The sequence below is a fragment of the Lycium barbarum genome, chromosome 8 (assembly GCF_019175385.1).
Source record: "Lycium barbarum isolate Lr01 chromosome 8, ASM1917538v2, whole genome shotgun sequence".
In the NCBI taxonomy this organism is placed as follows: Eukaryota; Viridiplantae; Streptophyta; class Magnoliopsida; order Solanales; family Solanaceae; genus Lycium; species Lycium barbarum.
The window spans coordinates 131,959,626-131,974,162 of record NC_083344.1 but is presented as its reverse complement, the minus strand read 5'-3'; the positions used below and the strand labels follow the sequence as shown (position 1 = coordinate 131,974,162).

Here is a 14,537-nt window from a genome sequence, read left to right as displayed (position 1 = left end):
GATTCATGAATTATAAGTGTATTGTAGATAATGATATTTGTCGAACCAAATTTGATGGTCGGTATAAAGATAAGCGCTTCACATGTTTTATCAATAGTTAGATATCCCTTAAAACTAATTGTTCATGGTCTAATGACTTTTTTGCATGCAATTCCTGCCAAAATTTAGTATTGGCTGCATCCTTGCATGCCAAAATGTAGTTTTGGCTCTATTTCTTGCATGTATTCTGGTCTTTTTTTGTTTTTCATGTTGTGTTCATATTTGTATTTAGATTCTAATTGATTCAGATTCACGCATGAAAGTTCATTATATAATGACTTTTCTGCATGTTAACCAGATGTCATGCATGCCAAAATTTAGTCTTGGCTCCATTTCTTGCATGTGTTCTCTCTCTCTCTTTTTTTTTTTTTTTTTTTTTTCATGTTGTGTTCGTATTCGTATTTAAATTTTAATTAATTCAGATTCATGCTTGAAAAAATCATTTAAAGAATAAGTCTTTTCTATTGAATTTTTTCATACCCAAGGCTTGAAATCAAAATATATATAGAAATCCTATCCATCTCTTGTATATTTTAAAACATAGTGGTTGTAATTAATTTAGTTCATTGACGTCTTAGATATTGAGATTGATTCATGAATTGTAAGTGTAGGTAGACAATGAAATCTGTCGAACCATATGTGAAGGTTAGAATGAAGATAAGCACTTCACGTGGTTTATTTATCGTCATGTATAACTTAAAAGTTCATTATCTAATGGCTTTTTTTGCATGTTAACCAAAGGTCATGCATGCCAAATTTAGTCTTGGCTCAATTTATTACATGTATTCTGTTTTTTTTTGTTTTTTCATGTTGTGTTTGTATTCGTATTGAGATTCCAATTAATTCAAATTTACGCATGAAAGATTCATTTAGGGCCTGTTTGGAAAGTCACCCAGGTAATTGGAATTGGATGTAATTTGGTGTAATTACACAGTTTGGCATGTTTGTTTGACCAAGTAATTACACAGTTAGGTGGGATCGGAATTGGGTGTAATTGACAGGGTGTAATTACACTCTCCAATTCTCAAGGGGGGCTTGAGAATTGGAGAGTGTAATTACACCCTGTCATTACAGGGTTACTTTTTAATTTGTTTATTTTTTTACTTTAATTTAATTTAATTTTTAATTTATTTTATTTCTATTATTTTAATTATTTTAATTTTTAATATTTTTTATTTCTATTATTTTTATTTCTTTTTTATTTTTACTTTTTCATTATTTTTATTTTTTAAAATATATTTTTCTTTTTATATTATTTATTTTTTATTTTCTTTCTTTTCATTCCCAACCTTTACTTCTTGTGATTCCATGTAATTGCTCGTATTTTTTTTATTTTTTATTTGATTCATTTAGCATAACCGTGTTATTATTCTAATATTTGAAACTACACCTCTTAATATTGGAAAGAATGAGTTATTAACAAACTTGACATATGACGGGTGACATTATTAAAGTAGAATTTCATTGCGAATGGGGTTATAGACTTATATTTTTTCTTTCTTTTGAATTATTTACTTAAGTTACGTTGGAACTTACTTATATAATGTTGGAATTTGACATAAGAGTATTATGTTGAACTTTTTCTTTTGGATTTTGAATTTAGGTTATATTTTCAATTTTAAGTTATTTGCTTTCACATTGCACGTTGTTTATTTCACTTACATTTGATAGATTTTTTGTGTCAAACATTTGAATAATGTTATGGCATTATATTTATTAATATTATTTTTTTGTCAAACATCCAATCCATGACGTTCTCACAAAAAAAAAAAGTCTTCTTTTAAGTTTTGTAATTAATTAAAATTAAATATTAATTTGAAAAATATATATCAATTATTTTTGTTACAATATTAGTTACAAATATATGATTATTAATTAATATATTTTCAAGAAACAATGTGTTATTAAATAACTAATTTAATATCGTTTATAAAGGCAATGTTTTTTAAATATTAATTTTAATTTTTTTATAATTAAATTTTATTTTTAAATTAAACTGACTGTGTAATTACACTTGTGCAACCAAACAACACTCTTGTAATTACACTGTAATTACGTTATGACAAACAAACAGGTCGTTGTAATTATACTACTGTGTAATTACTAGGCTGTGTAATTACTACCCTAGTAATTACACCAATTCCAATTACCAGGTGGCTTTCCAAACAGGCCCTTAAAGAAGAAGCTTTTGCTATTGAAATTTTTTTCATACCCAAAGTTCGAACTCAAAATGAAAGTGTAAAGTTAATTATTTTCAAATAAAAAATATACAATTCTTTGACCAGTATTATTGTCTAATCGAATTAATTTCAAAGTTCCAGATATTAAGAAATAATTAAAAGACAAACTTCTTTCAAGGTGACGGTAAAAAATATCAATATTTTGTACAATAGAATTAGAAATAGGAAAGTAACATGTATATATAATTGGCCGCATGTAAATGAAGTGCTGGCTTTGGAAATAAATCATAAGTAGAACAAGATAACGATCAAGGCAAAAATTTATAAGGGTAGTTAATAATTGTGGGCTTCAAATGCTTGTGTGAATATTAAAACATGAATAGAACTAGGATTCAAGTTTTAGCACTTTCGTAACATGAGTAAAATGTGCGTAAAGAATTTTCAGTCGTTAGTAAGCTATCGTACACAAATTTTACAATAACTAGCATGAAATATACATGAAATACACATAATCAAGTGCTCATGTAAAGGTGGACGAAATTCTATGCCCTTCAACAAATACTACTTCTATAACGCTTTTCTACAATGAAGCAAATATTAGAACAAACCGAATGAAGTACCACTTGAGTGAATCAAACCATTACAAATGATTAACATTTATTATTTTGAAATTCGTAATCCTTTTTGCTAAATTTATATTATAACGTAAACACATCTTCTAGCTATCATTTATGCTCCATCCCACAATTTTTACTTGTAACGTTTCACTTCTGAAGAGTCAATTGACTAGTTTTCAGAGCTAATTTGTATTAGATTAATTTAATATTTTAAAATAAAGATTTTAAATTTTAAAAAAATATACGAAAAATATTGTAAGTGACAATTCTTCTCATATTAATATGCTTAACAAAATACATCTGAAACTGTTGGTCAAAATTATATAGTTTAACTCTCGAAGAGCAAAATATGACAAATATATGTGAACGGAGAGAAGATAATTTTAAAAATCGGTTCTCATTAATACTAAGGCATACGCCATGACTAATGCTCCATCTGGATAAAAAAAGTGTCCACTTAGAGTCTGTTTGGAAAGCCACATGGCAATTGGAATTGGGTAGTAATTACATAGTCTAGTAATTACACAATATAGTAATTATGACGGTCTGTTTGTTTGTCATAATGTAATTATAGTGTAATTACAAGCATACTGTTTGGTTGCACAAGTGTAATTATACGGTTATATTAAATTTTAAATAAACTTAATTATCAAAACTTAATATTTGACAAATATGTGCCTTTATAAGTGATGGTGTTAAGGTATATATTGTTTCTTGAAAATATATTAATTAATAATCATATATTTATAAGTAATATTGTAAAATAATTGATATATATTTTTCAAATTAATAATTCTTTAATTTAAATAATTAGAAAAACTAAAAGCAAACGTTTTCAAATGTTTGATGGAGTAAAAAATAATCTATCAATTTTAATTGAAAAATGAACATCATGCAATGTGAAATAACAAGCCAACACTAATAAAACAGATAATTGGAACCGTTAATATAACTTGGATTCAAAATTCATAAATAAAAATAAAAATAAAAATAAAAATAACACAATATTCTTATGTCAAATTCCAACATAATATAAAATAAGTTCCAACATAAATTAAATTTAATTCAAAAGAAAAAAGGAAAACATATTTAGTCTATAACTTCATTGAACAACAAAATTCTACTTCAATGACATCACTCATTAGATGTCGTGTGTGTCAATGACTAATTGTTTCTAATATTACGACGTGTTATTTCAAAACTACAATAACAACGCAGTTACGCTAAACGATGAAAAAATAAAACAAATAAAAATAAAGAATCCGAGCAAGGAATCACAAGAAGTAAAGGTTGGGAAACGAGAAGAAAAGAAATCAAAGATAAAAAATGTAAAAAAAGAAAATATATTTTAAAATAAAAAGAACTTAAAAGGTAAATAAAAAAGAAATTAAAAAATTATAAACAAAATAAATTAAACTAAAAATAAAAAATGAAAGAAATTAAAAAGTAATCTTGTAATTACACTGTATAATTACCTCCAATTCTCACCCCCCCTTGAGATTTTGAAAAGTGTAATTACACCATTTCAATTACACTTAATTCCATGCTTACCAAATAATTACTTGGCCAGACAAATATGCCACACTGTGTAATTACACTCAATTACACCAATTCCCGCGCAACCTTCCAAACAAGCTCTTAGTCATTTGTACGCCCCTTAAGAAAAAAAAATACTAACTCCTAGATAAAAGTAGATAATTTGACTAAATTGCCCTTAATTAAATAAATATTGAGATTTGATCACATAACACTTAATAGGAATAAATCTAAAAAAATATAAGATTAATTCTTTCTTTATCTAATAAATAAATACTTTTTTTTTATCCAAAGGGAGCACTTATTCCTCCCACTAATTAAGTTTTGATTCGATTAATTTGGTCCTAGATTTCAAAAAATTATTTGGACAACCATAATTAATGGTGATAATATCTAATCTAATATATATATATATATATGTGTGTACATTATATATTTGTTGGAATATTAAGATGTTGAGACGACTCTCTTCAGCTCCGCTACGACCATCTTCTTTCTTCTCTCTGTAAAACCCTAACTTAATTCAATCCATTCTTCTCTCGTTCTCTCTCTAAAATTTTCCCCTTTCTCTCTCTATCAACAAAATTGAAACTTTCCTTATCGATCTTTCAATTTGTTCAACTCAACATTTGATTCCCTTATCGATCTTTTCAATTCAAGATTGGGGAAAATTAGGCATTTTTTTAATTCAAAATTAGGGTTTTTCTTCGATTTTCGAGGGGCAAGGCTGGCGATTGGTGCTGAAATCGGGTGATGGCGGATCCGCCATATGTCCGCCCACAAAAAAATAAAGTTTTTGTGGAATTTTTGTGGTTAGAATTTGTTAGTTGTGTTTGTGGAGTAGTGTGGGAAGCAGTTCGAGAATGCTGAGTGTGTTACGGGTACATTTGCCGTCCGATATACCGATCGTAGGCTGTGAAGTCACGCCTTATGTGCTTTTACGTCGTCCTAATAAGGATAAATCTGTCATTTCTGAAGATGTACCGGAAACTGCACCTGTTGATGGCTATTTCTTGAGATATAAGTGGTCAGTTGGTTTATTTTTAGCTTTGAATTTTTTTTTTTGTTTTGTGATTTGATTTTACTGTTTTTTTGTTTGGAAAAAAATTGTAACTTTATGGTTATTTCTTGAGATATAAGTGGTTAGTTGGTTTATTTTTGATGTATTTTTTGGTTTTGTGATTTGATTCTACTGTTTTTGTTTGAAAAAATGTAACTTTATAGGACAGTTGATGGTAATTTCTTGAGATATAAGTGCTCAGTTAGTTTATTTTTTTGTTATTTAGTTTACCTAAGTAGGGGTGAGGTCTGCGTACAATCTACCCTCCCCAGACCCCATATTGTGGGACTCACTGGGTATGTTGTTGTTTGAAAAAAGAAAATTTAACTTTTTGGCACATCCAGTTTAATATTTCGTGTAAGTTTACTGATTAGTCTACCCCAGTTTGATGGTTATTTCTTGAGATACAAGTGGTTAGTTGGTTTATTTTTAGCTTTGAATTGTTTTATTTTGCTGTACATTTTGCCTTGTGATTTGGTTTTACTGTTTTTGTTTGAAAAGATTGTAACTTTGTGGCTTATCCACTTAAACATTTTGTGTAAGTTTACTGTTTATGTTTGAGGATTCGTAAGCAAGTAAGTAGATGAGCAATCTCAATTAGAAAGAGTACACCTTTCATAGTTCCAATTGATACACCTTTCATAGTTCCAATTGATCTGAATATATGGTGTGTCAAAAGTAGCACCAGTGTGCCAATTGATACACCTTTAATAGTTCCAATTGATCTGAATATTTGAATTGTTGTATTTTGTTTTAACTTTTTTGCTCTGTGATTTGATTCTACTGTTTTGATTGATAAAAGAATGTAACTTTGTGGCATTTCCACTGTCCTGTGATTTGAATCTACTGTTTTGTTTGAAAAAAGGTTACTATATGGCACATCCACTTTAACATTTTGTGTAAGTTTACTGTTTAGTCTTTCAATGTTTTGAGGATTTGTAAGCAAGTAAGTAGATGAGCAAACATGATAAAAAAGACTGGGTCTTTCGTAGTTCCATTTGATCTGAATGTATGATCTGTTTTATTGTCTCCTAATTCTTTTGAGGTGAGGACATTCTCTCTCTTCACAACAACAACATACCCGGTGTAATCCCACGAAGTGGGGTCTGGGGAGGGTATAATGTACGCAGACCTTACCCCCTACCATTGAGGTAGGGAGGTTGTTTATGAAAGACCTTCGACAAAGAAAAGAAAGAAAATCAACCACAGTCCGGAAAGAGAAATAACAGTCTGGAGAAATACTAAATAAAGCATGACAAAGCAGTCTGGAGGAAAAGAAAAAATAACGTAACTAACACAAAATCATATGTCAATCGGGGAAAAAGACAACAGATAATATCAAGAATCATAAGACAAGAAACTACAAGAGTACTACGAAGCGTGAGACGCACAACTACCTACTAGCCTACTACCCTGATCCGTGTCCTCCATAACTTCCTATCTAAGGTCATGTCCTCGGTGAGTTGAAACTGCGTCATATCCTGTCTAATCACTTCTCCCCAATCCTTTTTCGGCCTTTCTCTACCCGTCCTGAAACCATCCATTACCAACCTCCGAACCGGGGCATCCGCGCATCTCCTCTGCACTTGCCCGAGCTATCTCAATCTCGCTTCCCCCATCTTGTCCTCTACCTAAGCTGCCCCCACCTTGTCCCGAATATCTTCATTTCTAATCCTATCCGTCCTCGTGTGCCTACACATCCACCGCAATATCCTCATTTCCGTCACTTTCATCTTCTGAACACGGGATTCCTTCATTGACCAACACTCCGTCCCATACAACATAGTAGGTCTAACCACCACTCTGTAGAACTCCTTTAAGTTTTGGTGGCACCTTCTTATCACACAAGACTCCGGATACAAGCCTCCATTTCATCCACCCCACACCATTACGATGTGTGACATCCTCACCAATCTTCCCATTTCCTTGGACAACACATTCTCTCTCTTTACATGAAAGCAAAATGTGCAACTTCTTTCTAATTCTGTCTTAAGTTTTTATTTGTATGTGAATACATATGTTGTGCGGATGGTGAACTTTTTTGGTCTTGGAACTTTTTGGTAGCCCAGGTCGGTAGCTTGAAGTTACTGATTGGCAGTTTTAATTCCTCACATCATGAGGGCATTTAATAGAGGGTGAATATAAAAACATATCTATGAGCTTGGTTGATGCTTGCATTTCACTTGCTTGGAGAGGCTTGAATATGTTACTACATTTCTGGTTTGGGGCAGCAGATCGGGGGGGGGGGGGGGGGAGTGAGCTGAAAGTTGTATACTATTAGCAACCCTCAGCGGTTGGCCTGGTGGCAATTGACTTGAGCCTTGGGGTGCTCCCTTTCAAGGTCTCAAGTTCGAAACCCGCTGGGTGCAAACAATTTCTGAGGGCCATCGGACTGGGGAAACCCTGAATTACCCGTGGTGCACTTGCGGGAAACTCCTTGCCGAGGGCCTGTGCACCCCCGGGATTAGTCGGGGCTCAAAGAGACTCGGACACCCGGTGCTAATCAAAAAAGTTGTATACTGTTAGCAAAAAAGAAATATGTCCGTGGAGGTTTTCTTATCTGCATGGTGGCTGGTGTCTTTAAAGAAATACGATTAGAATGGCTTTATGAGTCTAATCCTAACAACCTGCTGTCATTATCCTTCCAGTGCAGGAGCTTTACTCTGAAATTGCAGCTTGGATTTGTTTTTTGTCCTAATATCTAATTAAAGTACCATGATAAATGTTATGAAAAGTCTAATTAAGCCACATAGCGGTAAAATGAAACTTGTAATCAAGTTGTTCCTCAGCGCTTTTTAACCAATTCGAGCATGTATGATCTTATGGAAGAAGCTTCCAATTTAAGTTTTGCTTGCTATTGTCAAGCATTTTCCCTTTTATAGAAAGACATTAAATTTAGCACAGGTCACTAACCTGAAAATAAGGCATTAAATATAGCGAAGATCAACTTTTGCTATATGTAATATTTTCATCAAAAAGATCAAATCTGTTTTTATATGAGATTTTGGTCGTCTAATCCTATTAAGTAAAATATCTGATTCTCTTATTGTATGAGATCCTTTCTCTAATAAGTTACTCCTTCTGCTCCATTTTATGTGGAGGTGTTTGACCGGGCGCATAGTTTAAGATATCAAATAAGACTTTAACGTGTAACTAAGTATATGCAAAGTGGTCTCAAGTAGTCATGTCATTAAGGATAAAATGAGGATGCTAATTCTAAATAGTACTTTAAGGGGAGAGTATCATTCTTTTTTAGGCAAACTAGAAAGGAAAGCGTGTCACACAAAGTGGGACAAAAAGTGTATGTCGCAAGATATAACTTTTGAGATGTATCTTTTTCTTGTTAAACATATTACTTAATTGGACATGGAAAAATTCCACATAATGGAGAGTGACGTTACTGATTATGTCCGATAGAAGATCTAACCGCAGTAGGGTTCTCCTTATTTACTCAGCCTGGCAACGAGCTGAGAAATAATCACAATTTATGCCCTGATATTTTCCTTGGGTTGTTACCTTACCTTCATAGAAGATGCCCATCTTGATCTTGTTCGTCGTCTTTCAACTTTTTCAAATTTCACAACTTCTATAACTGTATTAAAATGTTAAATAGCCAATCATCCTAGGTATCTAGTTGATTTCCTGATACCCCATGTATGTTGTATCTCGTTCAGTAGAAATTTATAGCAAGTACATGTGTTCTATGGTTGATACATTTTAAAGTTGTTCTAGTCCAAATGTCTTGATAACCGTTGCTGGTAACAATAACAACAACAGCATACCCAGTGAAATCCCACAAAGTGAGGTCTAGGGAGGGTAGAGTGTACACTGGCCTTATCCCTACCTTGGGAGGTAGAGAGGCTGCTTCCGGTAGACCCTCGGCATTGCGGGAAACACTAGTATTCAATGAATTTGACATAGTGACACAATAAATGCCGTAAGAAAACTTTGGCCGGATGATCCGTGCAACTGTCATATGTTAGCGGTATCAAGGAAAACTCAATGCTATAGGCAAGCTTTAAATTAATAAAGTGCCACTAGGTGCGCTTAGTATTGAGCTGTTTGTTGCGCAGCCAGTTTTGTCTTGATGTGTAAAATTATTATCGTTTACTCAACAGAATATGAGTACAATAAACGGAGTAAGTTAGGGAAAAAGAAAAGACCAAGAGAATGAGCGATTCATCACCTGTGTTGGTGGGAGGGAGCAAGTACCCGATGGAGTAAGTCGATGCGTGCAAGTTGGCCCGGAAACCACAATCATAAAAAAAGAGAACGAATGGCTCATCTCTGGAAATTACAGTTTAATATGAGATCAGTCGGCTTTTAACACGTGTACGCCAGTCACATGCAGTGATTAGATACTGACCTGTTGTTAATAGTTGTGTTTCGTAATTTATATGGATTCTTTAGTCTTTTTCTCATTTAGGAATCAATTATTTTCTAGTAGTCTATTTGTGAAGTAAAACCCTAAAATACTTTCAGCAATAAAACCAAGTGGTCGCAGTTGGCCCTGGGATCGCTTCACCAATTTTGCTAATTATGCTTGATGTATGATAATTGTAGCAAAGTGGTGGGGTTTGTTGGACTGGAACACCCTCTTGTTTGGTACTGTTAACTTGGCACTTTCTTTCTCCACTGGTAACTGTCCGTCCGAAATATTTGTTTCTTTGTGGTTCCAGGATAGCAATATTTGTTTAGCCATGAGAGGGTGTACTTGGTTGTCTATTGAGACTTACGAGTTTACTTTTAGAGGCAACTAAAGAAGCTCTATGCCACGTAATCTTTTGGGATGCCATATTCCTTGTTGCTCCAGTGGTTTACTTCTGTATGCTTTGTTCTTTTGCAGGTATCGTATACAAAGTGATAAAAAAGTTGCCATCTGTAGTATCCATCCATCTGAGCAAGCTACGTTGCAGTGCCTTGGGTGTGTGAAGGCCAAAATCCCTGTCGCTAAGAGTTACCATTGCTCACCTAAATGCTTCTCAGATGCATGGCAACATCATCGTCTTCTGCATGAACGTGCCGCCAGTGCTGTGAATGAAAATGGAAATGATGAGGAAGAATTATTTGGACGATTTAATAGTACTGGGTCCGGCGTTATTAATGCAAGCTTGACTTCTTCTCAATCAAGTGGCAGCTTGGCAAATGGAACCACACCTTTATATCCTGCAGCAGTACAAAGAAATGGCGGCGAAACCTGGTTTGAAGTTGGACGGTCAAAAACATATACGCCAACTGCAGATGATATTGGTCATGTGCTTAAATTTGAATGTGTTGTTGTAGATGTAGAAACGAAATCACCTGTTGGACCTGCTAGTACCATATTGACTTCCCGGGTGATTCCAGCTCCATGTCCAACTCCTCGTCGCATGTTTTCGGTTAGCGGAGTTGATATTCCTGGACATCTGGATTTGGACGGTCGATTATCATCATCAGGAACTTTCACTGTGCTCTCCTACAATATTCTGTCTGAGGTATATGCAACAAACGAATTATACAGTTATTGCCCCTCTTGGGCTCTTTCTTGGACATATCGTAGACAGAATCTGTTGCGTGAAATAGTTGGCTACCGTGCAGACATTGTTTGTCTTCAAGAGGTACGTGGTAATATCTGATGATAGAAGTTCCATTTTTAAGGATGGGTTGTTTTTACAATTTTTAAAGGTCAAACTCGTTTCAGTATCTTTTGATGGCTAATTTTCTGAATTTGTTCTTTACTCAAAAAGATTTTCTTTTTCGTTCCTTTAATGAAATGATAATTTTGCTTTTCTGAACTTGATTGGCTTCTAAAGGAAGATTCTTTATCAGTTACGTGTTGTATATGCTTAAATACCCATATAACGTCAGTTTCCGCTATAATCATTGTGGAAAATAGGGAAGCACCTATAAAGAAGGACGGAGGTACTTGTGTCATTGATGTATGCTTCCATTTCAGGTTCAAAGTAATCATTTTGAGGAATTCTTTGCTCCTGAGCTGGATAAACACGGTTATCAAGCTCTGTTTAAAAGAAAAACTGCTGAGGTTCGTTCTGCTCGATGTATGTTTGCATGTGTGACTTGAATTTTGTACCAATCGACTCTTATCATGTGCAGGTATTTAGTGGGAGTATCAACAATATTGATGGTTGTGCTACATTTTTCCGCCGAGATAGATTCTCTCATGTTAAAAAATATGAGGTAGGAAGTACTGTGAGTGGAGGTCTTTATTTTTATAGTAGAAAACTAGAAATGTTGTATTTGTATCATGATAAATAATTACCACATGCTTCTTTTGCAGGTCGAGTTTAATAAAGCTGCACAATCTTTGACTGATGCTGTAGTTCCCATTGCCCAAAAGAAGACTGCATTAAATCGTTTGGTTAAGGTATCTTCCTGAATTTCTCTAATGGTTTATCTTGTATTACCAGAATTTAAATTAAGTACTGGCCTATTATGTCTGACTACCTGTTCTTTAATAGGATAATGTTGCACTTATAGTGGTTTTGGAAGCAAAGTTCAGTAACCAGGGGGTCGACAACCCTGGAAAGCGTCAACTAGTTTGTGTGGTAAGGAATATGATTTTTTCTTTCATGTTTTTCATTTACTGTTGATTTTTCAGTTTTTCCGCTCTGAAATGAAGGACTCACTTGCCTTCTGGCCCTTCTCATTGCCCCATCGACATGTTAATAATTATAGTATGCCGTGATGAATATTTTCTTGCTTGACTTTTCCTTTTCGTTTTTTACTTACTAAAACAAGTCAGTAGCATTGAGAAAGTGTGAAGTACCTCTCGTGGAATGTTAAATATGTGTACAATTTTGTATTCCTGGGATAGCTTAAATGAATGTAGATCATATAATCTTTTTCCAACTGATGCATCTATTGAAATTGTTCCTTCCATTCCTGTATGCAGGCCAACACACATGTAAATGTTCAGCAAGAATTAAGGGATGTCAAACTTTGGCAGGTTGCTATTGAATACATTAGTATTAAATAGGTCTCCTCCATTCTTTTCTGGTTATAAACTTATTAGCTAATTTGCTATACTACTCAGGTTCACACACTTCTCAAAGGACTTGAAAAAATCGCTGCCAGTGCCGACATCCCAATGCTGGTCTGTGGTGATTTTAATTCGGTGCCTGGAAGGTCAGTTGTTTCTGGAATTCTCTTTATTGGCACAGTTGATGCTGTTCTCCCAAGCCCTCCCCACTTAGTGGTAATACCAATGCTGACGTGAACTGTCACAATGCAGTGCTCCTCATACACTTCTTGCTCTGGGGAAAGTTGATCCAATGCATCCAGATCTAGGAGTGGATCCTCTTGGTATTTTGCGTCCACCTACAAAGTTAACACACCAGCTGCCATTGGTAAAACTTCAATAACTTTTGGAATGCTTTTTTCCTGTTCCCGCTTCTCCACCGTTGTGTCTCTTTTTCATTTTCGTTCTCCACATCCACCTTTTCAACAGTAGATAGTTTCCTCCGGAACCTCTTCTATTACTAAGAGCAAAAATTAAGCATTTAAATCCCGTATTACATTTCCTCGTGGAGAGGTTAAATAATCTCTGCGAGATATGTTAAAACATTTCTTTTGTTGTGGAATCCTTCTCTATAGGTTAGTGCTTATTCATCCTTTGCCAGAATGGGGGTGGGGCTTGGTCTAGAGCAGCAAAGGAGGAGGATGGATCCTAATACCAATGAGCCTTTGTTTACGAACTGCACCAGAGATTTTATTGGCACTCATGATTATATATTCTACTCAGGTATAGCGGAAAATTCTCTCCAATTGGATTGGCAGAGTATTTGTAAACGGTGTTTTCCTTTGTGTTTCCTGCAGTCCCTAATTTGGACAGTGCAGTATATGTATGTCTTTAATGGAATGTGTTATGAAGGCTGATGTGTGTGATGGTGGTTCTTTCAGCTGATTCATTAACTGTTGAATCTTTATTGGAGCTCTTGGATGAAGAAAGCTTGCGAAAAGACACAGCACTTCCTTCTCCAGAGTGGTCCTCTGATCATATAGCGCTCTTAGCTGAGTTCCGCTGCAAGCCTAGAACCAGACGCTGACGGGTGTGTACTCTTGTCCTAGTTAAAAATATCATGTTCCAAAAAAAATTGTCTTTTCGATAACTTAATGTGATTCTTCCTTTGGTGAAGGGGAAAGGGGTAGGTGGGTGGGTGCTCAATTGAGAAAGTAAAGGTGAAAAAGGATCTGCTGTCTAGTTTGACTGAATTACAACTGTTAATGATCCAATGGTTTTATAATGTCTAGGACTGGGATAGTCAATAAGTTGTTTGGAAATGGTAAGGTGTCTATTTGTGTTTCCCATCAAGTTACGCGAGTGGGTCGAAAATGATTAATTCCAACAGGTAGGATAACAAGCAGCATGCTATTGATTCTATTGTATGGGATTCACATTCGACTTGATCAAATTCATCATGCAGTGGCATCTAATTGTGTCGATTTTAGCATCAGAGGGCCACTGTCCTTAAAGTTGGAACATCTGTTTAGGCTTTTGTTATATTTGGATTAGCTTAGTGTTCTCCATCGTCTTACTAAATTGTTATGTGCTATAACTGTTCATATCCAATCTGCCACAGGTCTTGCTGCAAAGGATGAGTTCAAAATAGAAGCAGAAACAATTAAAGGATGAAAGATAAGTTATTGTAAGAATAGTAGATGAGGCGCCTTGTTCCTTTTTTTTTCTTTTTCTTTTCTTTTCTCGGTATCCCCATGGTGGTATAGCTGTTGAGCTCCTTGTGTCATGCTACATTTGATCTCATAGAAAAATTATGATAGTGTTTAATCTTATTTCCTTTCTCAAGTTTTAGTAACATCTCCTGCTGTCTACCTTGCACTTTTTGCTTCACCGGATGTTTCAACTTTAGACAAACAGCTACACTTAAAGTAGCTGTGTTTTTACTTTATCGGTGCTTAACAAATCACCTGGCCAAGTGGGCTCAGTTTTTTTTTTTTTTTTTTTTGGGTGTTTCTATTTGGTATTCGAGCCCACTGACTCGACTAATTGAACTGTGTTTCTTATGGTTAAAGGGGAAGCTCTCCTTCGCACTGTCAGAAGGCGAGACTTTTGATTATGGTGGAAGAATTTTATCCATCCTACCGTAC

General features: G+C 34.5%; 1 protein-coding gene across 1 annotated transcript; it reads left to right on the top strand.

Annotated features, from left to right (window-relative positions):
* Positions 1-4,812: 4,812 nt before the first annotated feature.
* LOC132607531 (carbon catabolite repressor protein 4 homolog 1-like) lies at positions 4,813-14,247 on the top strand. The gene is made up of 12 exons (XM_060321542.1): positions 4,813-5,399; positions 10,279-11,029; positions 11,368-11,454; positions 11,526-11,609; positions 11,710-11,796; positions 11,891-11,977; positions 12,325-12,378; positions 12,466-12,557; positions 12,664-12,778; positions 13,026-13,173; positions 13,332-13,480; positions 14,012-14,247. The coding sequence occupies exons 1-11, from the start codon at positions 5,236-5,238 to the stop codon at positions 13,475-13,477; spliced, it is 1,815 nt and encodes a 604-aa protein (XP_060177525.1). The 5' UTR covers positions 4,813-5,235; the 3' UTR covers positions 13,478-13,480; positions 14,012-14,247.
* The last annotated feature ends 290 nt before the right edge of the window (positions 14,248-14,537 follow it).